General features: G+C 47.1%; 3 protein-coding genes across 8 annotated transcripts in view; 2 read left to right on the top strand and 1 right to left on the bottom strand.

Annotated features, from left to right (window-relative positions):
• Fam118b (family with sequence similarity 118 member B) overlaps window positions 1–8,737 on the top strand; it is a 35,422-nt gene extending 26,685 nt beyond the window's left edge. For 4 of the 5 annotated variants that reach the window (XM_048343680.1, XM_048343675.1, XM_048343676.1 and 1 more), the window contains 4 exons: window positions 2,138–2,266; window positions 3,648–3,933; window positions 7,989–8,048; window positions 8,257–8,737. In XM_048343680.1, coding sequence (XP_048199637.1) covers window positions 2,138–2,266; window positions 3,648–3,933; window positions 7,989–8,048; window positions 8,257–8,270 — 489 coding nt within the window. In that variant the 3' untranslated portion in view covers window positions 8,271–8,737. The remainder of the gene's footprint in view (window positions 1–2,137; window positions 2,267–3,647; window positions 3,934–7,988; window positions 8,049–8,256) is intronic. The other variant, XM_048343679.1, reaches the window with a different exon arrangement.
• Window positions 8,738–9,021: 284 nt separating this feature from the next.
• Window positions 9,022–16,005, bottom strand: Srpra (SRP receptor subunit alpha). Of its 2 annotated transcripts, none has more exons than XM_048343672.1 (14): window positions 15,765–16,005; window positions 15,104–15,187; window positions 14,678–14,841; window positions 14,114–14,274; window positions 13,692–13,851; window positions 13,435–13,588; window positions 13,192–13,283; window positions 12,976–13,094; window positions 12,737–12,823; window positions 11,289–11,461; window positions 10,982–11,195; window positions 10,422–10,585; window positions 10,234–10,332; window positions 9,022–10,127 (listed from the first exon to the last, which is right to left on the bottom strand). In XM_048343672.1, the coding sequence occupies exons 1-14, from the start codon at window positions 15,879–15,881 to the stop codon at window positions 9,999–10,001; spliced, it is 1,917 nt and encodes a 638-aa protein (XP_048199629.1). In that variant the 5' UTR covers window positions 15,882–16,005; the 3' UTR covers window positions 9,022–9,998. The 2 variants fall into 2 exon arrangements, with proteins under 2 accessions (XP_048199629.1, XP_048199630.1); XM_048343673.1 differs by having other exon boundaries at window positions 13,692–13,848; window positions 15,765–16,003.
• A 243-nt stretch (window positions 16,006–16,248) lies between these two features.
• On the top strand, window positions 16,249–21,822 carry Foxred1 (FAD dependent oxidoreductase domain containing 1). Its single transcript, XM_048343674.1, has 11 exons — window positions 16,249–16,400; window positions 16,705–16,925; window positions 17,394–17,504; window positions 17,777–17,895; window positions 18,812–18,906; window positions 19,403–19,504; window positions 19,955–20,031; window positions 20,212–20,372; window positions 20,518–20,647; window positions 20,887–20,991; window positions 21,220–21,822. The coding sequence occupies exons 1-11, from the start codon at window positions 16,316–16,318 to the stop codon at window positions 21,472–21,474; spliced, it is 1,461 nt and encodes a 486-aa protein (XP_048199631.1). The 5' UTR covers window positions 16,249–16,315; the 3' UTR covers window positions 21,475–21,822.
• Window positions 21,823–24,129: the final 2,307 nt, after the last annotated feature.

Here is a 24,129-nt window from a genome sequence, read left to right as displayed (position 1 = left end):
AATTAGAGATGATAAGAGTCTCATGGACTTCCCTGCTTGGTGCTGGCTTTGAACCACTATCCTCAGATCTCAGCTCCGGAGTAACTAGGATTACAGGCATGAACCAGCAGCTCCTGGCTGTGGAAGCCAGGTTTTAAAGGGGAATTGAATTTATAGAAATGGTACCATGAAGACTTTTCTAGGTGTGCTTAGAACTACTCCCTCATCCTCCCGTAAATCTCAAGTATTGACTCCTGGAGAAACCCTCTGGCCATCCTCTTCAATTTGAACTTCACTTTTTTGCCCATTCCCTTATCTTCTTCCCTGGAAACACTTATTACTTGCAGATTTTACCTTGGTTGTTCATCTGCTTGCTGGTTTTTATCCTACTGGAATAACAGCTCTACTTGGACAGGTGCAATGTCAGTCTGCCTTCCTTTTCTATCTCAGACAGTACCTAGGATTTAATGGATGCTCAGTAAATATTTCTTGAATTTTAATAAATGATTGCAGGAAATTAAAAACTTAGTAACCATTTCTGAAACAGTCTTCTTCAAAGATCACATCAGATTTTCATGGCATCAGAAGCATGTAGGCCTTTCCAAAGCTAAGGATACCCTAGTCCAGGTCTTTTCCTTCTCATTTTCAGAATTTGCTTTGCATTAGGAGCAGTGTAGCAGTCATTTGCTAAAGCTACTGACTGGTTTTTAGACTGAGGCTTAGTGGTACTCAGACTTTAATATGAAAATGTACATGACCCAGTTTTTTACTTCGTAGTGAAACAGGCCCTTGGCAAGGGGATGTGGATTTCCCTGCTGAGCAGCTAACATTTAAACCTGCTCCACCATTTCCAACATAATGTTATCTCCTTGTATTACCACCTTCCCAATATTGTCCTGTGGCCCACTGCTTGCCCCCCCCCCCCCCGCCTACATATTCATCATCACAAGATTCACCAAGGGACCAAATCGCCAGACTAGTCTTTGGACATGTCTCCCACCAATTTTTTTTTTTTTTAGTTCAAGATGGTGAATTTTGCTCATAGTCTACTTTGTGTGTGTGTGTGTGTATGTGCGGCCAGTCCTGGGGCTTGAACTCAGGTTCTGAGTACTATCCCTGAGCTTCTTTGGCTTAAGGCTAGCACTGTACCACTTGAGTCACAGTACCACTTCTGACCTTTTCTGTTTATTGGAGATAAGAGTCTCTTGAATCTTCCTGCCTAGGCTGCCTTTGAACCACAATCCTCAGATCTCAGCCTCTTGAGTAGCTAAGATTACAGGTGTGAGTCACCACTGCCCAGCTGGTCTCTACTTTTCTTGGATGCACCCATGACTTATTTCTCCAGAGTGTCCTAAGCATAAATTTATACTGTCTCCAGTCTCTAGGAAAAATGGAGCTGTAAAATCTAGGTGACTCTTGTAACGCTGTCATCTAATGGTTGTTCCTCATTAGCAGCTTTTAAGTTCCTCAGGGTGTCTGATGTGATTTTCTTTTTATCTCTTCTATTGCTGTACAAGAAACTCCCCTGAAACTTCACAGCTTATTAAAATAACAAACATTTCTCTGGTCCCAATCCCTGAAGAAGTGAGTGAATGTGCTGAGCTCAGCAGCCCAGCTGACCAGTTCCTTGGCCAGTGTGTGGGCCTACCCACATAGGATTGCCTGGTGGCTGGGCTGGACACTTGGTAGAAGATGGCTTCTGTGTCTAGATTCAGGTAGCAGCAGGCTGGCAGACCACTTTCTAGCAGGCTAGCCTAGGCGTCTTCACATGATAGCCTGGTTTCAAAAGCAGCAAAGGGGAAATAGGACTTACTGAACCAACACTTTTCAAGGTTCTCTTTGTGACCTGTTTGCTAATGTCCTTTGGCTAAAGTGAGCCATGTGGCTAGCCTGAAGCAGTCATCCAGAGCTTCTCTCATCACCACAGGGCCTCTGTTATTCTGCACATAATGACAAACTAATTTCTGGTTGTTCCTTTCAAAGGATAAATTACCAGAGTTGCTGCCATCATTCCTGACAGTCATACCTGGATGCTAACTTAAGCCACAAACAGGTGTTGTGTGTTCTGTGATACGAGCCTGGAGAGTTGAGGACCATTACTGACCTGAAGTAGATGCTCACCCTGCCATCCTGTCTGAGCTCTGTGTGTGTTGTACAGGTCTTGGAGTGGGCTCAGGAGAAGCGGAAGCTGAGTGTGTTACACATCCATGGCGTCTATACCAACCCTAGTGGCATTGTCCTCCATCCCGCTGGATATCAGAATGTGCTCAGGAACACTGAAGTTATGGTGAGTGGTGCTGAGCTAGCTGGGGTTGGGAGTCTTCCCTGGGCATCTCTGAAGGCACCAGAGGTCTTCAAGGAAGAGTATTATATTTTCATTACCCAGAAACTGAAAAGTCATAGCGGCACATGGCTGTAATCCCAGTACTCTGGAGGCAAAGGCAAGAGGATCACAAGGTCAAGACCAGCATGAGCTCTGTAGTGAATTTCAGGCCAGCCTGGGCTCTTAGCTTGTGGATGTGCATGCCATCCAAGGAAGTGCAGAACTTCCCTGCAGGTGTCTGGCCACTGGTCTCCATTCATACTTGATGAACGACCAGCAGATGGTACGCCATCCTCGACACCATGTTCACAGATGAAAAGCGCATTACTACCCTTCTTTGTTGTTTTAATCCCTGCCTAAAACAGTTTAGGAAGCTTTTTATAAACCAGTACTACAGCATATATTCCAAAGAGATTTTATGTAAGTAGCACTGACCTATTCACACTTACCTGCTCAGTGGAAATAACTGAAAAATGAATTAGCTAGGGTGATTAAGTGGAGGTTTTCTTGTCTGTGTGTGTTGGTCTTTTGGTGCACAACTGTTAGACTTGTTCACAAGTATATCTAAACTAGAATCACTTCCTGAATGGTCTGCAACTCAATGCTGGCTCCTTCATACAGGGCATGACCAAAGAAAGACCAGGAGATATGATACTCTCTAAAGCATAGGGAATTTATTCTTTGCTTAACATCATTTTTTTCCTTCCTGTTATTGGGGCCTGAACTGTATGCCTTAGAGACTTTACTTACAGCTGGCACTCTACCACTTGAGCCACATCTCCACTTCAGGCTTTTTGCTAGTTAACTGAAAATAAGTGTTTTCCAGATGCTGGTGGCTCACACCTGTGATCCTAGCTACTCAGGAGGCTGAGATCTGAAGATAGTGGTTTGGAGCCAGCCTGTGAGACTCATTATCTCCAATAAACTACCAAACAGGTTGGAAGTAGAGCTATGGCTCAAGTGGTAGGATGCCAGCATTGAGCAAAAGAAGCTCAGTAACAGCACCCAGGCCCTGAGTTCAAACCCCAGGACTAGCACACACAAAAAAAGTGTCTCTTGGATTTATCTCTCTGAGATAGCATTGAACCTCATTTTTCAGATTATCAGCCTCCTGAGTAGCTAGGATTATGGCATGAGTCACTGGTACCCAAGTCATCCTCCTTAGTAGTTAGGATTACAGGCATGAAGCACCTCTGTCTTGTGCCACCTGCTCAAATCTTGGTTAATTGGCCATCCTGTCCTACTAAATGTAGTAGTTTTAGACAACTGACTTTTTTGTTTCAGGCACACAAATTTTTTGTGTCTGTCCTCAATGTCATTAATATGTTGTTTCTTTTCTTCCAAGAGAGAGATTCAGAAACTTTATGAAAACAAATCCTTTCTTTTCCTGGGTTGTGGCTGGACTGTGGATGACACCACTTTCCAGGCCCTCTTCCTGGAGGCTGTCAAGCATAAATCTGACTTAGAACATTTCATGCTGGTTCGGAGAGGAGATGTTGATGAGTTCAAGAAGCTTCGAGAAAACATGCTGGACAAGGGGATTAAGGTCATCTCCTATGGAAATGACTATGCTGACCTTCCAGAATATTTCAAGCGGCTGACAAGCGAGATCTCCACAAGGGGTAGATCAGGTAAGGTGTACTATGAGCCTGAGGGGGCAGAACAGCAGGCCTCTGGCCTTTAGTGTAAAACCATTTCCATATGATGAATGTAGCCAGGCACAGGTGGCTCACACAAGTAATCCTAGCTATTGAGGAGGCTGAGATCTGAGGATCACAGTTCCAAGCCAGCCCAGGCAGGAAAGTCTATGGGACTCTTACCTCCAGTTAAGCACCAGAAAATCCAGAGGTGGAGCTGTGGGTCAAGTGGTAGAGTGCTAAACTTGAGCACAGGAAGCTCAGAGACAGCACCCAGGCCCTGAATTCAGGAGTGGTTAGGGATGCTACTGCTCTCCATGTTTTACCTCCAGCTTCTAACAGCGAAGAGCAAGAGTGGTAGAAGGTTCCATCACTAATGGTTACTGCAAACTCCCAATAACCCTAAAACACAGACATTTTCATACCAGCCTGACGTGGGGGACACTTTTTTAAAAATCTCAGGCAGTACCAGGCATTGGTGGATAACATCTGTAATCCTAGCTGCTCAAGAGGCTGAGATTTGAGGATTGCAGTTCAAAGGACAGCCTGGGCAGAAAAGTCTGTGGGACTCTTGCCTCCAGTTAATCACCAAAAATCTGGAAGTGGAGCTGGCTCAAGTGGTAAAGTGCTAGTCTTAAGTACAAAAGCTCAGGGTCGGTGTCCAAGCCCTGAGTTCAAGCCCCAAGACCAGCACGTACATAAAAATCTCACTAAGCTGGGTGTGGCATGCACCTGGAGACCCAGCTTATGGAGGAGGAGGCTGGGGCTGGAACATGGCTTCCTCTAGGAGCTCAAAACAAGCCTGTGCAACATAGTGAGACCCTGACTCAAACTTAAATGGAATAAAGCTCAGCTGTAGGGAATGGATACTCTGACTCACCTACCTAGTTACAAAGAAATTCTGCTGCTGTTGAACACAGAATGTCACTGAAAACATTTTTTCATTGTCAGCCTGATCGCATTTAGGGGGCTTATTGAAAGACAGTTATTTTACATCTAAAGGTTAGACAGTAAATCCTCAGGTTTCTTTTCTGAATCAGATGGCTTCAAGTAGGATTCTCCTCTAGTGAAAAATCCCCTAGCACATGGCTGTGCTTTGAAGGGGCCCCGCTCCTGACGGCCCTCATGGAACTCAACACTACAGACTGTCTGTCTGCCCTTCCTGCACAGGCTCAGGAAACTTGGAGTGAGACAAATCTTTTGAGCGGTCTCTTATAAAAACTATTACTGATTTTGCTTGAGTAAACTTCTGTTGTCCTTCAGTGTTCCAGACTCTTCTGGGGTTTGCCACACTTTACATGTTCTGGTCTCATTAAACCAGACACACCCACGCTCTGCATATTTTGATCTCAATTCCAAGATTTTCTGCCCAGGAAAGAAGCTACAATTTAAAACTACAAACTCCCTCTGGCCAACTGCTCTGTTGCATTTAATCTTAGCATAGACATGAATGCTGTAGAGTGGAACAGATCTGTTAATAGCTGTATAGACTTCCTACAAAAGTGGCCTTGCTCAAAATCACCTTTCATTAAGGCTCCTATACTTTTCCAGATAAGGATTTTCAGTATGGCCAAAGAGCTTATTAGAATGTTCAGTCACGGGCTGAGAATACGGCCTACTGGCAAGAGTGCTTGCCTCTTATACATGAAGCCCTAGGGAAGATTCCTCAGCACCACATGTGCAGAAAAGGCCAGAAGTGGCGCTGTGGCTCAATTTGGCAGAGTGCTAGCCTTGAGCAAAAAGAAACCAGGGGGGCTGGGGATATAGCCTAGTGGCAAGAGTGCCTGCCTCGGATACACGAGGCCCTAGGTTCGATTCCCCAGCACCACATATACAGAAAATGGCCAGAAGCGGCGCTGTGGCTCAAGTGGCAGAGTGCTAGCCTTGAGCGGGAAGAAGCCAGGGACAGTGCTCAGGCCCTGAGTCCAAGGCCCAGGACTGGCCAAAAAGAAAAAAAAAAAAGAAACCAGGGACAGTGTTCAGGCCCTGAGTCCAAGGCCCAGGACTGGCAAAAAAAAAAAATTCAGTCAAGGACCAGGAATAGTGGCTCACTCCTGCAGTTCCACCTACTCAGGAGACAGGGATGAATTTTAGTTCAAGGCTGGCTCAGGTAAAACTAGTGAGACCTCACTTCAACCAGTAAGCCAAGTACAGTGGTAGACACGTATCATTCCATTAATTTAGAATGTGAAGCTGGCATAGGCAAAAAAAAACAAGAGACCCTACCAAAAACAATGAAGCATAAAGGTCAGGGGTAAAGCACCTGCCTATCAAGCATGAGGTTCTCATCTCAAAACACAGTACCACCAAAAAGAAAGAGGGGCTGTAGGAAGGCAGCTGTGAGCAGTTTGTAATCTTTCATCCTCGGTGATGTTTTGAGTCTCTGAAGGTATATATTGAAAAGAGATAATATTTTTCTGTTTTTGCCAGTACTAGGGTTTGAACTCAGAGCCTCATGCTTGCTAGAATGGTTTCTTTCACTGGAGCCACATCCCCTGAGTCCTTGTCAACTTCGGTTATCTTTCATAGGGTTTTGATTTTTTGCCTGAAGCTAGCTTTGGATTGAGATCCCCCTCTACTTATGGTTCCCCCCTGAAGCTGGGATTAAGAGGCCTATGCCCCATACCTGGCCTGTATGGTTTGGGTTTGGTTTTTCTTTCTTTCTAATTAAGTAATACATCATACATTTTTCTACATTAGTAAAGCAACTTTTCTTTAAAGGGGAATGTTAGTCCTGGAGCTTAAACTTGGGGCCTGGGCACTGTCCCTGGGCTCTTTTGCCTAAGGCTGGTGCTCTACACTTTGAGCCACAGCTCCACTTGTTTTTTTTTAAACAACTGGAGACAAGACTGTTAGGCTTTCCTGAAGGGCTGGCTTCAAACTGTGATCCAGATCTCAGCTTTCTAAGTAGCTAGGATTATGTTTTTCCTACACAACTATCATTCCAGTGATGTGTGATAGAACTTTTTGCAATTAGCCACGGGCCACATATTCCTAATGAGCACTTGAAATGCAGCTAGTATGATTGAGAATTAAAGTAGCTGTAAATGGCAGAGTGATACCTTATCACAGGAAATACCTAATCCATTTTCTGGAGTTTTCTGCTACTTTTCACTCTTCTTGATTGAATTTGCTCATGTATTCCCATCCCTGGTTAGTGATTGTTTTTGCTTTGTGCTTATTCATAATACTTGGCAAAACTTTCCCGGTGATAGCAGACATATTAAAATGTTTTATTTATATGCAATCTTGCTGGGCTAAGGGCAATACGCCTGTAATCTCAGCCACCAGAGGCTGAGACTGGAAGACCATAACTTTGAGCCCAACCGGGAACTAATCCGTGTCTCAGGAAAATAAAAAAATATTGGGGCTGGGAATATGGTAAAGCCCTGGGTTCGATTCCTCAGCACCACATACATAGAAAAAAGCCAGAAGTGGCGCTGTGGCTCAAGAAGTAGAGTGCTAGCCTTGAGCAAAAAGAAGCCAGGGACAGTGCTCAGGCTCTGAGTCCATGCCCCAGGACTGGCAACAAAAACAAAATACAACTTCAGTAAACTCCGTAAACAAAGCAATCAAAGCAATACAATTCTTGGTTCTGGATGTGACTGGTCTTAATTAGCCCTAAATCTTTCTTTTCTTGGGCTGGAGATATGGCCTAGTGGCAAGAGTGCTCGCCTCGTATACATGAGGTCCTGGGTTCTCAATTCCCCAGCACCACATATACAGAAAATGGCCAGAAGTGATGCTGTGGCTCAAGTGGTAGAGTGCTAGCCTTGAGCAAAAAGAAGCCAGGAACAGTGCTCAGGCCCTGAGTCCAAGGCCCAGGACTGGCCAAAAAAAAATCTCAGACATTCTTAGAGCAGTAAGAATCCTACTTTGTTGTTTAATGTGACAGTCTGAAGACTGTTGACTCTCCCACCTCATCTGTGTCATTCCTAAATGTCACTCTTTAGTCATACCCTGTGTTCTTGGCTCTCTTTAGTTGCTTTTCAATTTTTGCTTTTAATACTTCTAGCTTTCCAGCCTAATATCTGATACATTCTGTTTAGCAGGGATGGTGAGAGAAGGCCAGCTAAACGGCTCGTCTGCAGCACACAGTGAAATCAGAGGTATACATTTCCTCTTGTACTCTTTTACCAGTCTGTCAGTAGCTTTCCAAAACTCCATTAAGACTGTGGGGCATAATGTAATTACTAAGCCCATGTTCCTGTCAAATCTATTCCAATATTCTAGAATCTCCTGTCATGTTTTCTGAAGAGTAGGATTACGGATTCTCATCTTTAGATACATAAAGCTCCATTTTCTTTCTTTGCACAGGCTGTAGTACATGAGCTGCTAGGCATCACCATTAAACCGTGCTGTAAGGCCCTCCTGTGGACAGTGTTTAACCTGCAAACGTCCAAGACCCAGAGGCTGAAGTTTGGGGGTAGGATGTGGAGGGGTGTTTCATCTTCTCCATCATGCCAGCTGGTTCTTGATATCTGCTACCTGGTTCAATTCAAGAACACCTACGTGGCATCAGGACCCAGCGCAGTTCCCACCCACCCCCAGGCTGGACATGCGTGCAAACCACAGATCAATGGGATGCCTCCAGACTACACTGCGGATCTGCAGGAAGGACTTGGGGAGCTGGAAGTCATGGCGTCAAGCAGTCTCTTGTTGCAGTTTTGTACTCTACTTGGTTTTTCATTAAGCTTAATGGCTTTTTTAAAACATGACTTGAAGCTCTAGTTTTCTAGACCTTTTACAGTGTACAGTATTTTACATAACTGAGCTGTATTAAAAGCTTGTTCATTTATGTGCCAGGGCCCTGGCTCTACTTTGAGAGTCACTGTAAAAAAGCAAAACAGAAACAAAACTCCTAACCTGTATCAAGGTACTAAGATGCTTAATTTTTTAGAAACCCCAATTTTTGGGGTGGGATGTGCTCATTCGTGGGACAATCCTGTGCCCTCGTCTTCAAAGCATTCTTTAGTTCCTGCTCTGGTGCTCTTCTTACTACAAATTAGCCCCGGAACTATATGGCTGCTGTGACTTAGCTTTTAGCTGAGTCCTAGGTACAGTAACTTCCAAGACCTTAGAGGCAGTTTACTTATGAAATTTATTTTCTTATATAAATTATGTATTTCTCTGGGCAGACAGCCTTCACCTTATTGCACTAATAGCACATCTGTAATACCAAGCTACAGGACAAGAGGTTTGTATTCAACGTAGCACTTGTCTACCAGGTAGCACTTGTCTACCAGGCACTGTAGGAGAGAGGGCTGAGGAAAGGCCAGGACCCACTCAGGAGGCAAAGGGTGGGGCAGGGAGGTGGACAATGGCTGCCCTTTGGACAGTTAGCTTTCTCCCAGGAAGGGGAACATGCAAAGCTTACATCTGGGTCCTGGGAGCGGGGAATAGTGGGAAGGCTAAGCCCAATGCGACGCTGTAGCTCAGTTCCCGTTGTTTCCGAGGGAAGCAGGAACTCGCCTTTCACTTACATATAACAAACTTACTTGGGCCTAGCTAATGCTCTGGGAAACAATAGGGTAGGGGCATCATCGGATTTAGCAGCAATTAAGAACAGGCCACACTGGCACAGTAAGGTGGGCATCTTCCTGGCACCAGGGACCTGAATGATGTGTACCCTAGGGAAAGGTGCCACTCAACACCCAGAGCCAGCTCTGGAAGAGTCTTTTACCCTAATGTAGCTGGGACTTCAAACTGCTCCTTAGTTCAGATGCTCTCTAGCCACTGTAATTAGCAAAGCTCTGGGTACTGGGTCTTCCAACATTGGTCAAAGCTATAATGAGACTGAGTCTGAAGGCAGAGTGAAGGGGATGCCTGAGCAGGAAGAGGGTGAGTGGGCAGTGACTGTAACATGATTACGCCCTCCTTGCAGGTGGAGGCTGGGCTCAACAGGGAGTGGGAGTGGGAGGAGCTTTGAGCCCTGCAGCTCCCTTACCCTGCTGTAGTACTACACTGAAGACAAGCTGCTCACATACTCTAAAGCACATTCTTGATACAGGAACAAGGACTTGGGGGAAGCGGCGATTTGGTATTAGGCAAGAGCCACATTAAGCCTTCATGAGGGCAGCCACCACAGCCTTGGCATTGAGACTGCGTAGGTCACAGTAGGTCTGGCCAGTGCCCACAAAGACGATGGGTTTGCTTGTGATGTAAGTCATAGAAATAGCAGCTCCCACCTGAAGTGGAGAAAGGGAATAACCAATCAATTGAAGCCACCCTGTAGATCCCATCTCGCTAACAGGAAACTGGAGCCCACCCTCCAGTCTCACTGTCCACATTTACCTTGTCATCAATGGTGTCAAATTTAGTAAGGACAATGCCATCAATGAGCCGAGGGGTTTGAGCCATTGAATGGTCAGCCAGTGCTCTGTTGAACTTGACCTGAGAGGAAAAAAACGATGATGTAAGTACAAGGACTACTAACTTGTCAGAGTTTAAAGTTGTAAGAGGAACGAGGCCTGAGCCCTCACCAGCTGGTCCACGGCTTCATTGCCAACTAAGGCCTCCCCCACAAACAGCACCAAGTCAGGTGTATTGACAGTAATGAGTTTTGCCAGGGCGGTCATCAGGGGGGCATTGTCTTGCATGCGACCAGCTGTGTCCACCAGCACCACGTCAAAGCCTTGGTTACGTGCTAGAAAAGATTAAAAAAAAAAAAGTCAATTCCAAATACCCGACTATCCCCAATGCTCACTGCCAACTTCCTCTCAAGAAATCCCCATCTGGCTAAGTGAAAAGCCCATCTGTTTACTACTTCGTCTCTGGATTTAGTTACAAGGTAATATGAGGAAAAACCTGTCCTATTCTTGGTTACCACCAGAAACATTTAGGGAACGCACAGAAGTAGGATAAAGGTGACTGAATTCTGGCCTCTCTGGTCAGGATATATTCTACTTTACCTAGAACTATACAAACTGCACAGAAGTTGAGCATGACAACTAACTCTGACTTTAGTAGTCCAAGTCTGATCCTCTGCAAGGTCCCAGGAGCCACAGGACCAACAAGCCTCCACGCTCCCCGTGCACCGTACCAAAGGCAATGGCTTCCATGGCAATGCCAGCAGCATCCTTGCCGTAGCCCTTTTCAAACAGCTGCACCATGGTGCGGCCACCGTGCTTCTCTGGGGGGTGCAGGGCAGTCAGGCGCCGGGTGTGGGTCCGTAGCTGCTCCACGGCCCCAGCACGAAATGTGTCACAGGCAGCAATGAGGACACTAAAGCCATTCTCTAACAGCCAGAAGGAGATCTGAAAGAGAGGAAGAAACAATCACCTGGAACCAGGGCTCGTGAGACATGGAGAGTGAAGACACACCAGTAACAGGCTGGAAACAGCACTGACCTTGGCAAGATTAGTAGACTTCCCCACTCCATTAACACCGCAGAAGGTGACGACATAAGGGCGCTGGCGACGTTGGGCATCCATGATATCCCGGAGCATGTCGACACGACGCTGCGGCTGCAGGATCTGCACCAGGGACTCCTGGAGAGCTTGCTTGACAGTGGAAGTCACCGCTGCAAAGGGAGATAAACAGCCATGAGGCCCAGGAATGTGCTCCAAATCTCCCATACCTCTCCGACTAAGGAAACTACAACCAGGAATCCAAGTCCTACTGTTCTAATCAATTTTGTTATTCATTACTACAAAGGTGATGTACAAAGTGGTTACAGTTACCAAGTGCATTGCTTTTTGGACAATGTCACCCCTTTCTCTCTCTCTCTCTCCCAGTGTTTCCCTCTTGTCCTCACCCATAAGTACAGCTCATTGTCAACATAGTATCTAGTGAGTATCACTTTGTCCCTCCATCTCTGTGCCCACTCCTTACCATCCCAAAGATACATGAACAAAACACGAAAAGAACAAAATAGCAACAAGGAAAAAAAACTTTGTTCCCATTTCCTGGAGTTTATTTGTATAAACCTATTTTTTATGATCAGAAGCACACAGGCATTGAGCCTTTGTGTTCCTCCCCAAAGAATATCCTCCTTTGGTCTCGCTGTGTGTGAATGTCTATAGAGTCCTGTATAATTTACCATATTCCAGTATATATTAGCTCTAGTTTCTGCATATGAGAGAAAACATGAGCCGTTTGTCTCTCTGAACTTGGCTTACCTCACGTAACATGATTTATTTTAGGTCTACTTCTAAGCACTTTTTTTTTGTTATATCTTTATTGTAAAGGTGATGAACAGGTGGGTTACAGTTATGTAAGTAAGGTAATGAGTACATTTCTTTTTAAACACTGTTACCTCTCCCTACTTCCCTGCCCCAAGTGGTATAGTTCACTTCCAACATAGTATCTAGTGAGTATCATTATTGCATTAGTCCATTCTTTGTCCTGCTGTTTCTGTGATTCCTTTTCCCTCCCACAGATCAGATAAATTTATATGCAAGACAAAGGGTACAGGAAAGTAAAAAAACAAAAAACAAAAATAGAAGTAACTGCATATAGGACATAATAAGAACAATTCTTGGAGTACATTTTGATACACTTCATTAATGGTTCTATGCACTTAGCGATTGGGCTATTGTGATCCACTGTTAAGAATATCATAGACATATTCTAGTTATTACAAATGAGGGAAAACATGCAACCTATTTTTCTTACTTCGCTTAATACAATTTTTAAGTACCAATTCATTTCATCTTCCTAATAACTCCTAAAATCTTGGTTATATAACAGAGATGCAGAAATGAAGCAATCTGTCAGGTCATGTGACCCAAGAGTGATGGTCTCTGTGAGTAACCTCTTTATGCATGTGCACATTTTGGCTGATGGAGATACTTACTGCTGAATGTCCCCATCACCTTCCCTTCCAGCTTGCTGGCAACAGAATCACAGAGCTGGACGGCAATGTCTGCAGCCACATTCTTAGCTGAGAAGCAAGCAACAGTATGAGTTCTGGGCCAAAAGTGACTGACTCTTATCATATAGCTAAGAAAGAAGGTTCTGCTACACATAAAAATATGAGAGCCCAGTCATCAAAACTTAACCAATGATGGGGAGGGAAAGAAGAAGAAAACTTACCAATGAGATGATCACGCATCTTGTCCAGCACAGACTCCATGTCTTCACGACTCAAGCTCTTGGAACCCACAAGGCCCTTCAGCATCCCAAACATGCCACCCAGAGTCCCCTTGGTAGAACTGCAGGCACAGAAGTGAACAAGTACACAAAGTTAGCAGGCAGGAGTTAGGACATCAATTCTGCAGCCACAGATACCACTCCCGGAAAGCCCCATACCTAGGTTTGGTGGAGTTTTGGGCGGCCACTTCATCATCCGAGCTGCTGCAATCTAGATCCTGAAGCTGCCCCCCAGGCCCAGTTCCTCGAATCTGCGGAACATGGGGGAAAAGATGGTGACAGGAACACTACTGGCTCTGAGAGTTAAAGGCCTTGAAGAAAGCTAGGTTATTACCCTTCTAATCTGCTTTTCCCAATTTCCAATTACTGATGACCTTCCCTCTGCCCCCTCTTGTCTCTTACCAAGTTGATATCCTCAGACAGGGCAGCCTCCGGGGTTCCATTGGTGGTGGGAGTACTGTAATCCAGGACCTCCTTGTTTGTACTGCCACCAAGTTCCCAAACCCGGGGTGCTTTTTTGCCCTTTTCCTTTGGAGCATCTGACTTCGAGGACTTGCTGAAACACATCACAGAAAAAGAGTTGTGGTGAAATCAGAAAGAAAACAAGTCAGAAATAGCTCCCTGTCCCCTGGCACTCTAGTGAAAGCTAGAATGCTCACCTGGATTTGTCGAGACCTCTCCCATGCTTCTGAATGAACTCTTCTCTCTTCCTGCGGATCAGCTCCTCTTTGGAAAGTTCTCCATTCTCAGGCCCCACTGGGAGACCAGACTTTTCTGCAGGAGCTGCTTTGCTGGTAGCCAAAGGACCATCAGAACCTGCTAGGAGAAATCTCACTGAAGGCGGGGGAGGGGGGGTGGAAATAAAAGGGGTTCCAAATCCCAACCAACTGGACAATGGTTATGATTCTTCCAAATTTAGAGGAGACATGGGTCAAACATCTTGGGGATCACAAAACCTGGGGATAAGGTGGTGAGCATCAGACTCAGAGGACAGCAATGACCAAAGGAAAGGAGCCCCTCAGTCCTTAATGCTTTGTTAACACCTTTTGTGCCCCAGTATGTCCAAGGAGTTCAAACACACCTTCCTTTTTGGACCCCTTTTTTTTGCTGTTCTTTGCTTTTTCCTTGGGCTTTTCCCCCCGTGTTTCAATCATGGATCTCACAGGTTTCTTGGCCTTTTCAGAGTCTTCAAATTTCTTCATGGTAGCAGGAGCGCGGATTTTACTGCTCTCCTCTGCTTCACTAGAGACAAAAAGGAATCATTTGCAACCATGTAAGAAGAAAGGTCCCACATACCAAAAGGGCAATTTGAACTAGGCAGAAAATTCGAAGTGGATTTAATCCTCCTATACCTTTTTTCTTTTTTGCAAGTGCTGGGTCTTGAACTCAGGGCCTGAGTGCTGTCACTCTACCACTTGAGCCATAACTCTACTTCTAGCTTTTTGGTGATTGACTATCAGAGTATCATGGACTTCACTGCCCTGGCTGGCTTCAAACTATGATTTCAGATCTCAGCCTCTGGAGTAGCTAGGACTATAGGTATGAGCCACTTTACTATTCTTGAACCACCTTCCAGAAGGGAGTTTTCAGAAAGACAGTGTTATTGAGTCATGGAAATAAATTTTGTAAAGGGAAAATCTCTCACCGAAGGAGCCGCAGGAAATCATTTTGGAAATCAAAAGTGCCATTCAATAGACTTAAAGCACTTTGTTGTTGGATCTCTGTGCGGTACTTGTCCCGAAACAGCCGGTGCACATCATCTATCAACTTGTCCACATACGTCAGTGTTAGGATCTTCTGAAAACCAACCTGTTTAGAGAAGGAAACAGAGCCAACAGATCTGCTTACATGTCAGCCTACAATGGAGGGAAGCCAACTCAACCTAGTCCTCCAGAGATATGTTCAGTCACCTGGCAGGTTTCCCTGTCCCTAGAGGCAGCCAAGCTCTCTGCCTGGCTCAGAAGTTCCTTCCTTTGCCCTCACCACCTTCCTAGCTTTCTCAGCCTCTTCACCTATGTAGCGCAGTTACCAACATTCCTTCTTGATCACTGATCCTCTAACCCCTACTTACCACAAACACCAGCTCAAACTGATTGTCCAATTTATACTTGAGTGTAAGGGCCTCATGAGTAAAGGAATTATTACCTCCTCGTTCCTGAAGGAAAAAAAAAAGTACATCTCAGTGTTCAGGTCATCCCCATAAGTCCCAGATGTGAGCCATTTGGGAAAGAACTGAACGCTCCCCTCAAAGTCCCTAACACAATGCGAGAACATTTCTCTCTAGCATTCCACCTGCGAGAAGTACACAAATGGAGGAAAGGGGGAAAGTTGAGTGGAAAGACAAGACACCGTGGAAACTGGAAGGGAAACAGATCAAGACATAAACAATCGGATCTGCCAGCACTACTACTTAGCTTCCTAATGGGGTCTTCCCAACCATCTTGCCTCCAATCAAGAAAAAAATCAAGCTGGGGCTGGGGAGAGGAAGAAAAGTCCCCAAAGCCGCCGAAATCCGACTAAGCTCCCAAGATGCCAAGTGGGGGGTGGGGAGGGAGGAGGCGTCTCAAAGTTGCGGGACGGTCTGATGAGGGAGGAAGAAAGTAGATTATCAGTGAAAGGGGGAGCAGCAAGGGCAGGAAGGGGGGCGCAGGGTGACTGGTCGAAGGAGGATCATGGACCCGGTAGCAGGAGGAGGGGAAAGGCTCGGAGTTCTGATCCCGCGGGGGTGGTACCTGCAGCAGCACGGAACGAATCAACGCGTTAACGGGCCCGGTGCATGAGTCGCTCACGCCCTGGAAGCACCAGAGCACAAGTCCGCCCTTGGAGAAGATGGTGAAGAAGTCGAGCATGGCGGCAGCGGGAGAGGAGTTGGGGCTGGCGCCGCCGGGGACTGGAGCCGCGATCGCCGCCGCTTCCTGCTGCGCCAAGCTCGAGACACGTCACACCGGCGGCCCCGGAAACCGGAGCAGCCGCACTTCCGCTCCCAGCCGCCGAGTTCCCTCACCGCCTCCCTCTCCACCTGGGACGCGCAGGAGTGACGCAGACGAACAACTGGCCAATCGCGGAGGTGGGCGTTTCTGGGCGGGGACGTCGTGGGGAGGTAACAGCCAATAGCGTGGAGAGGCGGGGTCTGGAGGGACCTGTTGGCCAGTGGGTACGCTCGTCCAAATGCGCCCCCTCCCCCTCGGCGCAAGTAAGTGACAGCGAGCGTTGTGGAGGAGACGAGCGGGGCGGGAGGGGGGGGGGTTCCTGGCTCCTAGAGGCGCGGCGTGCGGGAAGGCTGATGTTTCGGAGGGCTCTGCAGGTGGGCTTGCGCCCAGGCCTCTCATTCCGGCGGCTAGGCACGCGCAGAGGAGGCTCGACTCTGGGTAACGTTGAGGGCAGTTGAGGGTAGGGTTCTGGGTCGTCCACAACCTCCAGCTGTTTGGCTTTTAGGGCTTAGGTTGGGTTGCCTGCGCGGAGGGAGAAAGCGCCCCTTCGAGACTTGGTAGAACCCAGGCAAGTGTATGAATGAATCCCAAGGAGACCCCTGCGTACTCTGGGTGTGAGTTAACCTCGTGAGACAGGAATGGCACTGGGAACTGACAAACTCATCGTTTTCGGTGCCCATCTAACCAACCCCCTGCCACATGGGAAGGAATACATGTCCTAACGACAACTGTGCCCCTACAGACTGGGATGGAAAAATAGCTGACATAAAGAAGAAGATCAAGTCAATTCTGCCTGGTGACAACTGGGATCCACTGTATGACACCAGCCATCTGCCTCCAGAACACGCGGATGTGGTGGTTGTTGGAGGTGGGGTGATTGGCCTGTCTGTGGCCTATTGGCTGAAGAAACTAGAGAACAAACGAGGTGCCATGCGGGTGCTAGTGGTGGAACGAGATAGCACGGTGAGATCTGAGAGAGAGCAAAATCACGAGTGGTGCAATAGAGATATCTCATTAAGCATTCTAGGAGCAATGAAAATGGAGGAAAGATCTTAATCTTCCACTGTTTTTGAAGTTTTTATACTTTGGTTTTTCCTATTGGCTATTTACCAGCTAGCTGAAGGCCTTGGATACTTCAGTCATGTCATTTCATTTTCTAACTAATCTCCTGCCCTTGGATTCCTCGGCCATTAACCATTTTGTTCCAACGTGGCTCACCCTTTGTAAATGATTGACACTCATTGCCCTGCTCATTTGTCAATGATAAAACACTGTCTAACCTAGTGCTGCTTGTTGGCTTGAATACAGGTTTGTTCACTCCTGTTCCTTAGATGACAGACGTGCAAACCTGACTCCAGCTAAACCTTGCAGAAAAGTATGTTCACATATGACAGCAAGCATACTGGCCTACCTCAACTTTTCTTTCTACAGTACTCAAAGGCCTCCACCGTGCTTTCTGTGGGTGGAATTCGTCAGCAGTTCTCCTTGCCTGAGAACATCCAGCTCTCCCTGTTTTCAGCCAGCTTTCTACGGAACATCAATGTATGTCCAGTGAGATTTGGGGGTTTGGGACTGTAAACCCACTTCTTAGCTTAGAAAGAGGAGTAGTTTATTAGAAAAAAGGGGTGAAAAGAATAGGAATGGCTCCAGCAGCTGGAGTTAAAATCCTCACTTTTCTCCCTAGAGTTGGTTCCTAGAAGAGGGCTCTGTCTGGTCTGTAGCACTGGATTCTGGGAGCCATAGTGAGGAGGCCAGGAAAGTTCTCCCATTCTGTAAGTTAGCCTCTTTAGAGTGCAGCTTTTATTTGTAAACAGGAGTACCTGGCTGTGGTGGATGCCCCTCCTGTGGACCTCCAGTTCAACCCCTCAGGTTACCTTTTGCTGGCTTCAGAAAAGGATGCTGCAATCTTGGAGAACAACGTGAAAGTGCAGAGGTGGGTGTCCAGCAGAACCATAAGCTGCTTTTCTTTTGCCTTTACATTTTCAGATTTACATTTCCAAAGTAGGATCAGGGAATCTGGGGTTGGTGTCACAGATGCCTCTTGTCTAGGAGCTAGGTCTAGTAGGGAAGAATCCTAAGTCTGGGGTTAGCACGCTGATTTAGTCATTGGAGCGTTCCTGTTCCACATAGGGGCAGTGATGGAGAAATGAGGCACAAGGACCTAGTAAGTGTTAGCACTGGAAATCTGTACCATCCAGTCCTTCTGGCTCAAGAGAATGGTGAGGTTTTGTTTTGTGCCAGTACTGGAGCTTGAATTCAGGGCCTCATGTTCTCACTTGACTTTTTTTCCACTCAAGCCTGGTGCTGTATTACTTGAGCCATACCTTCACTTCCAGCTTTTCCTGGCTAACTGGAGGTAATAGTCTTACAGGTTTTTCTGCCCAGGCTGGCTTTGAACCATGATCCTCAGATCTTAGCCCCTTGGATTATAGGTGTGAGCCACCAGCACCTGTTTTGTTTTTACAGGTTCCCCTTTGAATGACACTGTCCTAGAGGAGACAGTCATTCTGGAGACCAAGATTGTACTGAGCAGTGGAGAAAAGACAGGAAGATGTTCTGGACAGGAGTAAAGGGAAGCAAATTTCCCACCTGTCTGAGGAAGGAGATAGGGTAGGTAGGGCACGAGAAAGAGCTGAGAACATTGAAGGAGACCAGGTTGTAGGGTGGGGAAGAGGGGTCAGATGCTAATGAACCTTAACTGGAAGGCTCAGTTTTTGCCCATTTATCAATGAGGGAAAAAAACAGGAGGTTTGAGCCAGAAAAGTGGTGTCAGTGCCTGTACTTCCCTTTGAAACTAGCATCCATGCCTCTCTCTAATGCATGTATACACTTGCACACGTTTCTCTCAGGCAGGAAGGGGCCAAAATTTGTCTGATGTCTCCTGAGCAGCTTCAGAACAAGTTTCCCTGGATAAACACAGAGGGAGTGGCTCTGGCATCTTATGGTAAGGTTCATCTGCAGAGAGAAGGGACAGCCTTCTCCTAAAGATAGGGACATCTGGGGCTGGGAATATGGCCTAGTGACAAGAGTGCTTGCCTAGCATACATGAAGCCCCAGATTCAATTCCCCAGCACCACATATATAGAAAATGGCCAGAAGTGGCGCTATGGCTCAAGTGGCAGAGTGCTAGCCTTGAGCAAAAAGAAGCCAGGGACAGTGCTCAGGCCCTGAGTCCAAGGGCCAGGACTGGCCAAAAAAAAAAAAAAAGATAGGGACATCTCAGCACACCATGGCACACTGGAGGAGGACCACTTTCCTTGTACCAACAGGTACATGCTTCTGGCCATGCTACTTCTCATTCCTTCACTAGGATTGGATTCTAATGGCCTTCCCTGGCTTCCAAGCCCTAGAAAAAATGTTAGGGGAGGGTTAGGGATTATACTAGAAAGAATGGGATCCTAGTCCTTCTTTGTGAATTAATTCTGCTTTCTTCATCTCAGGGATGGAGGGTGAAGGTTGGTTTGACCCCTGGTCACTGCTCCAAGGGCTTCGGCGAAAGCTCCAATCAATGGGAGTCCTTTTCTCCCAGGGAGAGGTGACACGTGAGTCCAAGGCCCCATACCTTCTGCTTCTAGCAACCAGGACGAGGCTTAGACTGGGCCCCATCATCTCACTCACAGGCTAAGAAGGGTTGGCAAAGTAGAGGGCCAGCCTGACTTCACTCCTTGCTAGTCTGCTTTTTGACTTGCTCAGTTGTTCAGCACTGCCCTGTCCTTTCTATATAGCCAAGTTCCTCCTGGTCCCCTGACCTCTGTTCACTTCAGTGTGGGTGGGGAAATACTTAGTCCTCCAGCCTTCTTTCTTAGACCCGTGGGATCCTCATTTCCTTCTGCAAGGCCTCCGATGCTTTATTGGTGGGGAGAGGGCAGAATGGAGCAAGAAGTTGGTTGAGATTGAACCTGTGCTTTGTGCATGCTAAGTATATGCTCTACCACTGAGCTACCACCTTTGGCCCCTAAGAGCTTTTTTTTTTCTCTATTTCTTTCCTGCAGGTTTTGTTACTTCATCTTCCCACATGGAGACCTCAGCTGGAGAAAAGGTCATCTTGAAAAGGATCTATGAAGTCCATGTAAGTCCCTAGTCTCATTGTACTCTTCTCCACAATCGAGGGTCAAGAAAGGTCGTGACTGTCCTGATGTCTTCTGCCCACTTTCCATATGGGTAAAAGACCACCCAGATACTGAGTACCTCTCCTGGTGCCTGATATGTGGCCCAGGCCTGCCCTCCCTTCACCCTCTGGTGTCTACAGGTAAAGATGAACAACAGCCTGGAGTACCAGCCAGTGGAATGTGCCATAGTGATCAACGCTGCTGGGGCCTGGTCTGGGCAGATCGCTCAGCTGGCTGGTATTGGGATGGGGCCGCCTGGCACCCTGCAGGGCACCAAGCTACCTGTGGAGCCGAGGAAAAGGTAGCTTCCCTCCGGGCAGCTGAGGAAGTTGGTGAGAGAGAAAGAACATAGAAATTTGAGAAGATGGGCAGGGCAGGAGGGTCATGGAAGGGGTCAAGCTCACCATGCGGTTCCTGTAATGTCCTTACTCCCTTGTTCACGGCAGGTATGTCTACGTATGGCACTGTCCCCAGGGACCAGGTCTAGAGACACCTTTGGTCGCAGATGTCAATGGAGTCTATTTCCGGCGGGAAGGATTAGGCCACAACTACCTAGGTGGCCGGAGCCCCACTGAGGTAAGCCAGTTTGGGGGGGGGGTGGGGGGAGGTGGTAAGGAAACAAACCAGTCACCATGAAAGAGGCAGGCCTTTTGGAGGCCTTTGTGTGTTAGTGCAATTAGCACCCCAGGTTATGTCTCTTTGTTTCTCATACACTCCCATCCTTTACCTACCAGATTGACTAAAGAGATTCGGGAGGGCTGGGGTTTTTGCTTCTATCCTAGACAATGGAAGTCTTGCCCTCACCTCTCACCCAGGAAGAAGAACCAGACCCAATGAACCTGGACGTTGACCATGATTTCTTTCAGGACAAGGTGTGGCCCCATTTGGCCAAGAGGGTGCCAGCTTTTAACACTCTGAAGGTAACTGGCAGGGGGTGGTTGTGCTGTGATTCTGAACCCTCAACAGGGTGGATGGTGCATCTCAGTGCCCTTTCCCCGTCCACTGGCATGTTCCTGCCATTTCACAACCGCTAAGGACTGTGGCTTCTATCCCATCCCATGAACCGCTCAGCAGCTGACCCCTGATGAAGAGTGAGGGCTGAGCATGTTGGCAGCACCCTGAGAACCCTGCCTCTTTCGCACCAACAGGTTCAGAGTGCCTGGGCTGGCTATTACGACTATAACACATTTGACCAGAACGGCGTGGTGGGCCCTCATCCCCTCGTTGTCAACATGTACTTTGCGACGGGCTTCAGCGGGCATGGGCTCCAGCATGCCCCTGCTGTGGGACGAGCCGTGGCGGAGATGGTGCTGGAAGGCCACTTCCAGACCATTGACATGAGCCCCTTCCTCTTCAGCCGCTTTTACTTGCAAGAGAAATTCCAGGAGAGGAATATTTTCTGAAGATGAAAGCTCTTCATCAGGCCTCAGCCTAGCCATCCCCCGCCCTCATCTCAGCACCATGCCAGGGCCTCATCCCTTCCTTAACACCTCATCCAGCCCCTTCTGCCTCCGTGCAGCTGGGCAGGAGGCCAAGGCCAAGAGAAAGCATTGAAGTCTGTGGCCCAGGTGATAATACACACTAAGACAGTCTCTGGTGTCCTGAACACCATGGCCCAACATGGGCTTCTTGTCTGGTGCTAACGCAGAAAGATGGCCTCTGACCTGGGCAGGACCCAGGCAACTGAAGCTTATCTGGAACCGCCTTGCCCAGATTTATTGACTCATCAATAAATATGATTAGCTCCCTTCCTCCAATCTTCTGTTCCTGCAATCTTTCTCCTTACCGCAGACATTTTTGAAGCATCCCACTAGCTATGACTGTAGGATTAGGTAAACAGCCTCATCCTCCTCTCCAGAGCTTTCTTCAATCCCAGGGAATAGGTATCTGGTTTGCAAGCTAAGGCCCCTGGCTCCTGAGTTCCTGCAGGGATGCTGGTTGTAGAGGGAAGGACAAACCCACTCAGCATTTATTCAGCCTCAGTAAAATGAGAGACACTAGCAAGCAGAGCCAGCCCCACATAGCTTTGCTAGAGCTTCTCTACGAGCCATGCATGACATCAGGGTTAGTGCAAGTGGAGCTGGGATTAATTGATGTGGCTTTAGCAGACAACCCAGGCTGTAGATAGAGATGACATCAAGGAAGGGTAAGATGGGGTGGGCGTGGGGAGAAGGCTAAAGAGGTCCCAGTGAAGCAGGAGAAAATCCAGGAGAGTGTGGTATGGAAACTTAAGAAGTGGCTGGCCATATAAAATGATGGGGCAGCTGAGTTCAGCCTCAAGTAGGTCATTGGTGACCTCTCAGAGAGCAGTTCCAGTAGCATGGGGAGGAGTAGAGTGGCAGAAAAAAGGTAGATCTGAGAGCACAAGCCAGGAAAATGCCCCCTCCTCAAAATGAAAATGGAGTGTGCAGGATGGATGGGGCTTAACACACGGGAGAGAGGGAAGAGAGGAGGCTGGTGGGGGTTGGGGGGCAGGCATAATGAAATAAGCCAAAGAAGACATACCACCAGAAGGCAGTGCTGCAAGACAGGAAGGAACTTGCTAGGGCCATGACAGAAGGACACCTGAAAGGTGGCTCCTCGAGTGCTCAGCAGTTAGTGTCTCTTTAGCACAGACATCTTAACCTAAGGGTCCAAATGGAAAGGCTTCATACAGCTGCTTGCCCAGAGCCATGCCCTTTAGTACAAATGCTGTATCTTGGCCAATCATGGTGGGACTCACCTATAATCCCAGCACTAGCAAGGTAGAGGTAGGAGAATTAGGGCTGGGCTACATAGACCCTGTCCAAAAAAAAAAAAAAAAAAAAAGCAAACAGAAAAAAGCTGTATTAATAACTCATTAAGGAATTCTGTTGCAACAAGGCCTTCTTCAAACTCAGAGTCTACCAGGGTATATTGTTGCATCTATTTTCCTCTTTATGCAATGAGGAGCCAGCCCTTCATCTTTGTTCTAACACCCAGCCATCCCAGAGCCTGTCTTGTACATGTGAGCACTTGTCTATACCCAGGTGTTCTTCTGAGAACCCACTGCTGGACCCTGAAGGTCCATTCCTGGTCTCAAGGCCATCCCAGTCCAAGATGAGAGCTAAGCCACAGCCACATGCCTTGAGATTTGAAGGAAGGAGGTGGGAAGGGCAGGCAGGGTTCAGGTTTCCTGCAGCCTGCAGAGGTCAGCCCACAGCTATGGAAAGGGCTACACCTTCCATCATACTCTGTGGCTCTCACTTTGAACTTGGAGAAGGCACAATACTCCAGCTCTGCCATAACTGCTAATGATTAATGTTTGTACAATTCAAACTTCATATAAACCATTTAGGACAGTCATGTCCGCTTAAAGGTGTTATTTGTTAAAACTAGTCTGCAGTTTATTTCATGACTGCTTTGTCAAATGATGGGAGTTGTCTTCTTTTTTTTTTTTTTTCTTTTGGCGAGTCCTGGGCCTTGGACTCGGGGCCTGAGCACTATTCCTGGCTTCTTTTTGCTCAAGGCTAGCTCTCTGCCACTTGAGCCACAGCGCCACTTCTGGCCATTTTCTATATATGTAGTGCTGGGGAATCAAACCCAGGGCTTCATGTATGCTAGGCAAGCACTCTTGCCACTAGGCCATATTCCCAGCCAAGTGATGGGAGTTAAGTCAATAATGTTTGAAAACTAAAACAATAGTGTGTCTTGTTTTTTATAAGATAAACTTTTTCTGTCTTTATCTTATTAGGGAATTATGTCAGTGTTTAAAACTTGCTGTGTGGTATAATAGGTATAAAATACTTTCTTGAAAAGTGGAAATAAAAAGAAAGAAAAAAAAGGGGCTAGGAATGTGGCTTAGCGGTAGAGTGCTTACCTAGCATGTATGAAGCCCTGGGTTTGATTCCTCAACACCACATAAACAGAAAAGGCTGGAAGTGGTGCTGTGGCTCAAGTGGTAGAGTGCTAGTCTTGAACAATAAGGAAGCCAGGGACACTGTTCAAGCCCTGAGTGCAAGCCCCAGGGCTGGCAAAAAAAAGAAAGAAAAGAGCCAGGCTCCAGTGGCTCACGCCTGAAATCATAACTACTCAGGAGG

This window comes from Perognathus longimembris, chromosome 3 (genome assembly GCF_023159225.1).
Source record: "Perognathus longimembris pacificus isolate PPM17 chromosome 3, ASM2315922v1, whole genome shotgun sequence".
Lineage (NCBI taxonomy): Eukaryota > Metazoa > Chordata > Mammalia > Rodentia > Heteromyidae > Perognathus > Perognathus longimembris.
The sequence above is the reverse complement of the archived record's forward strand: the minus strand, read 5'-3'. Positions and strand labels throughout refer to the sequence as shown.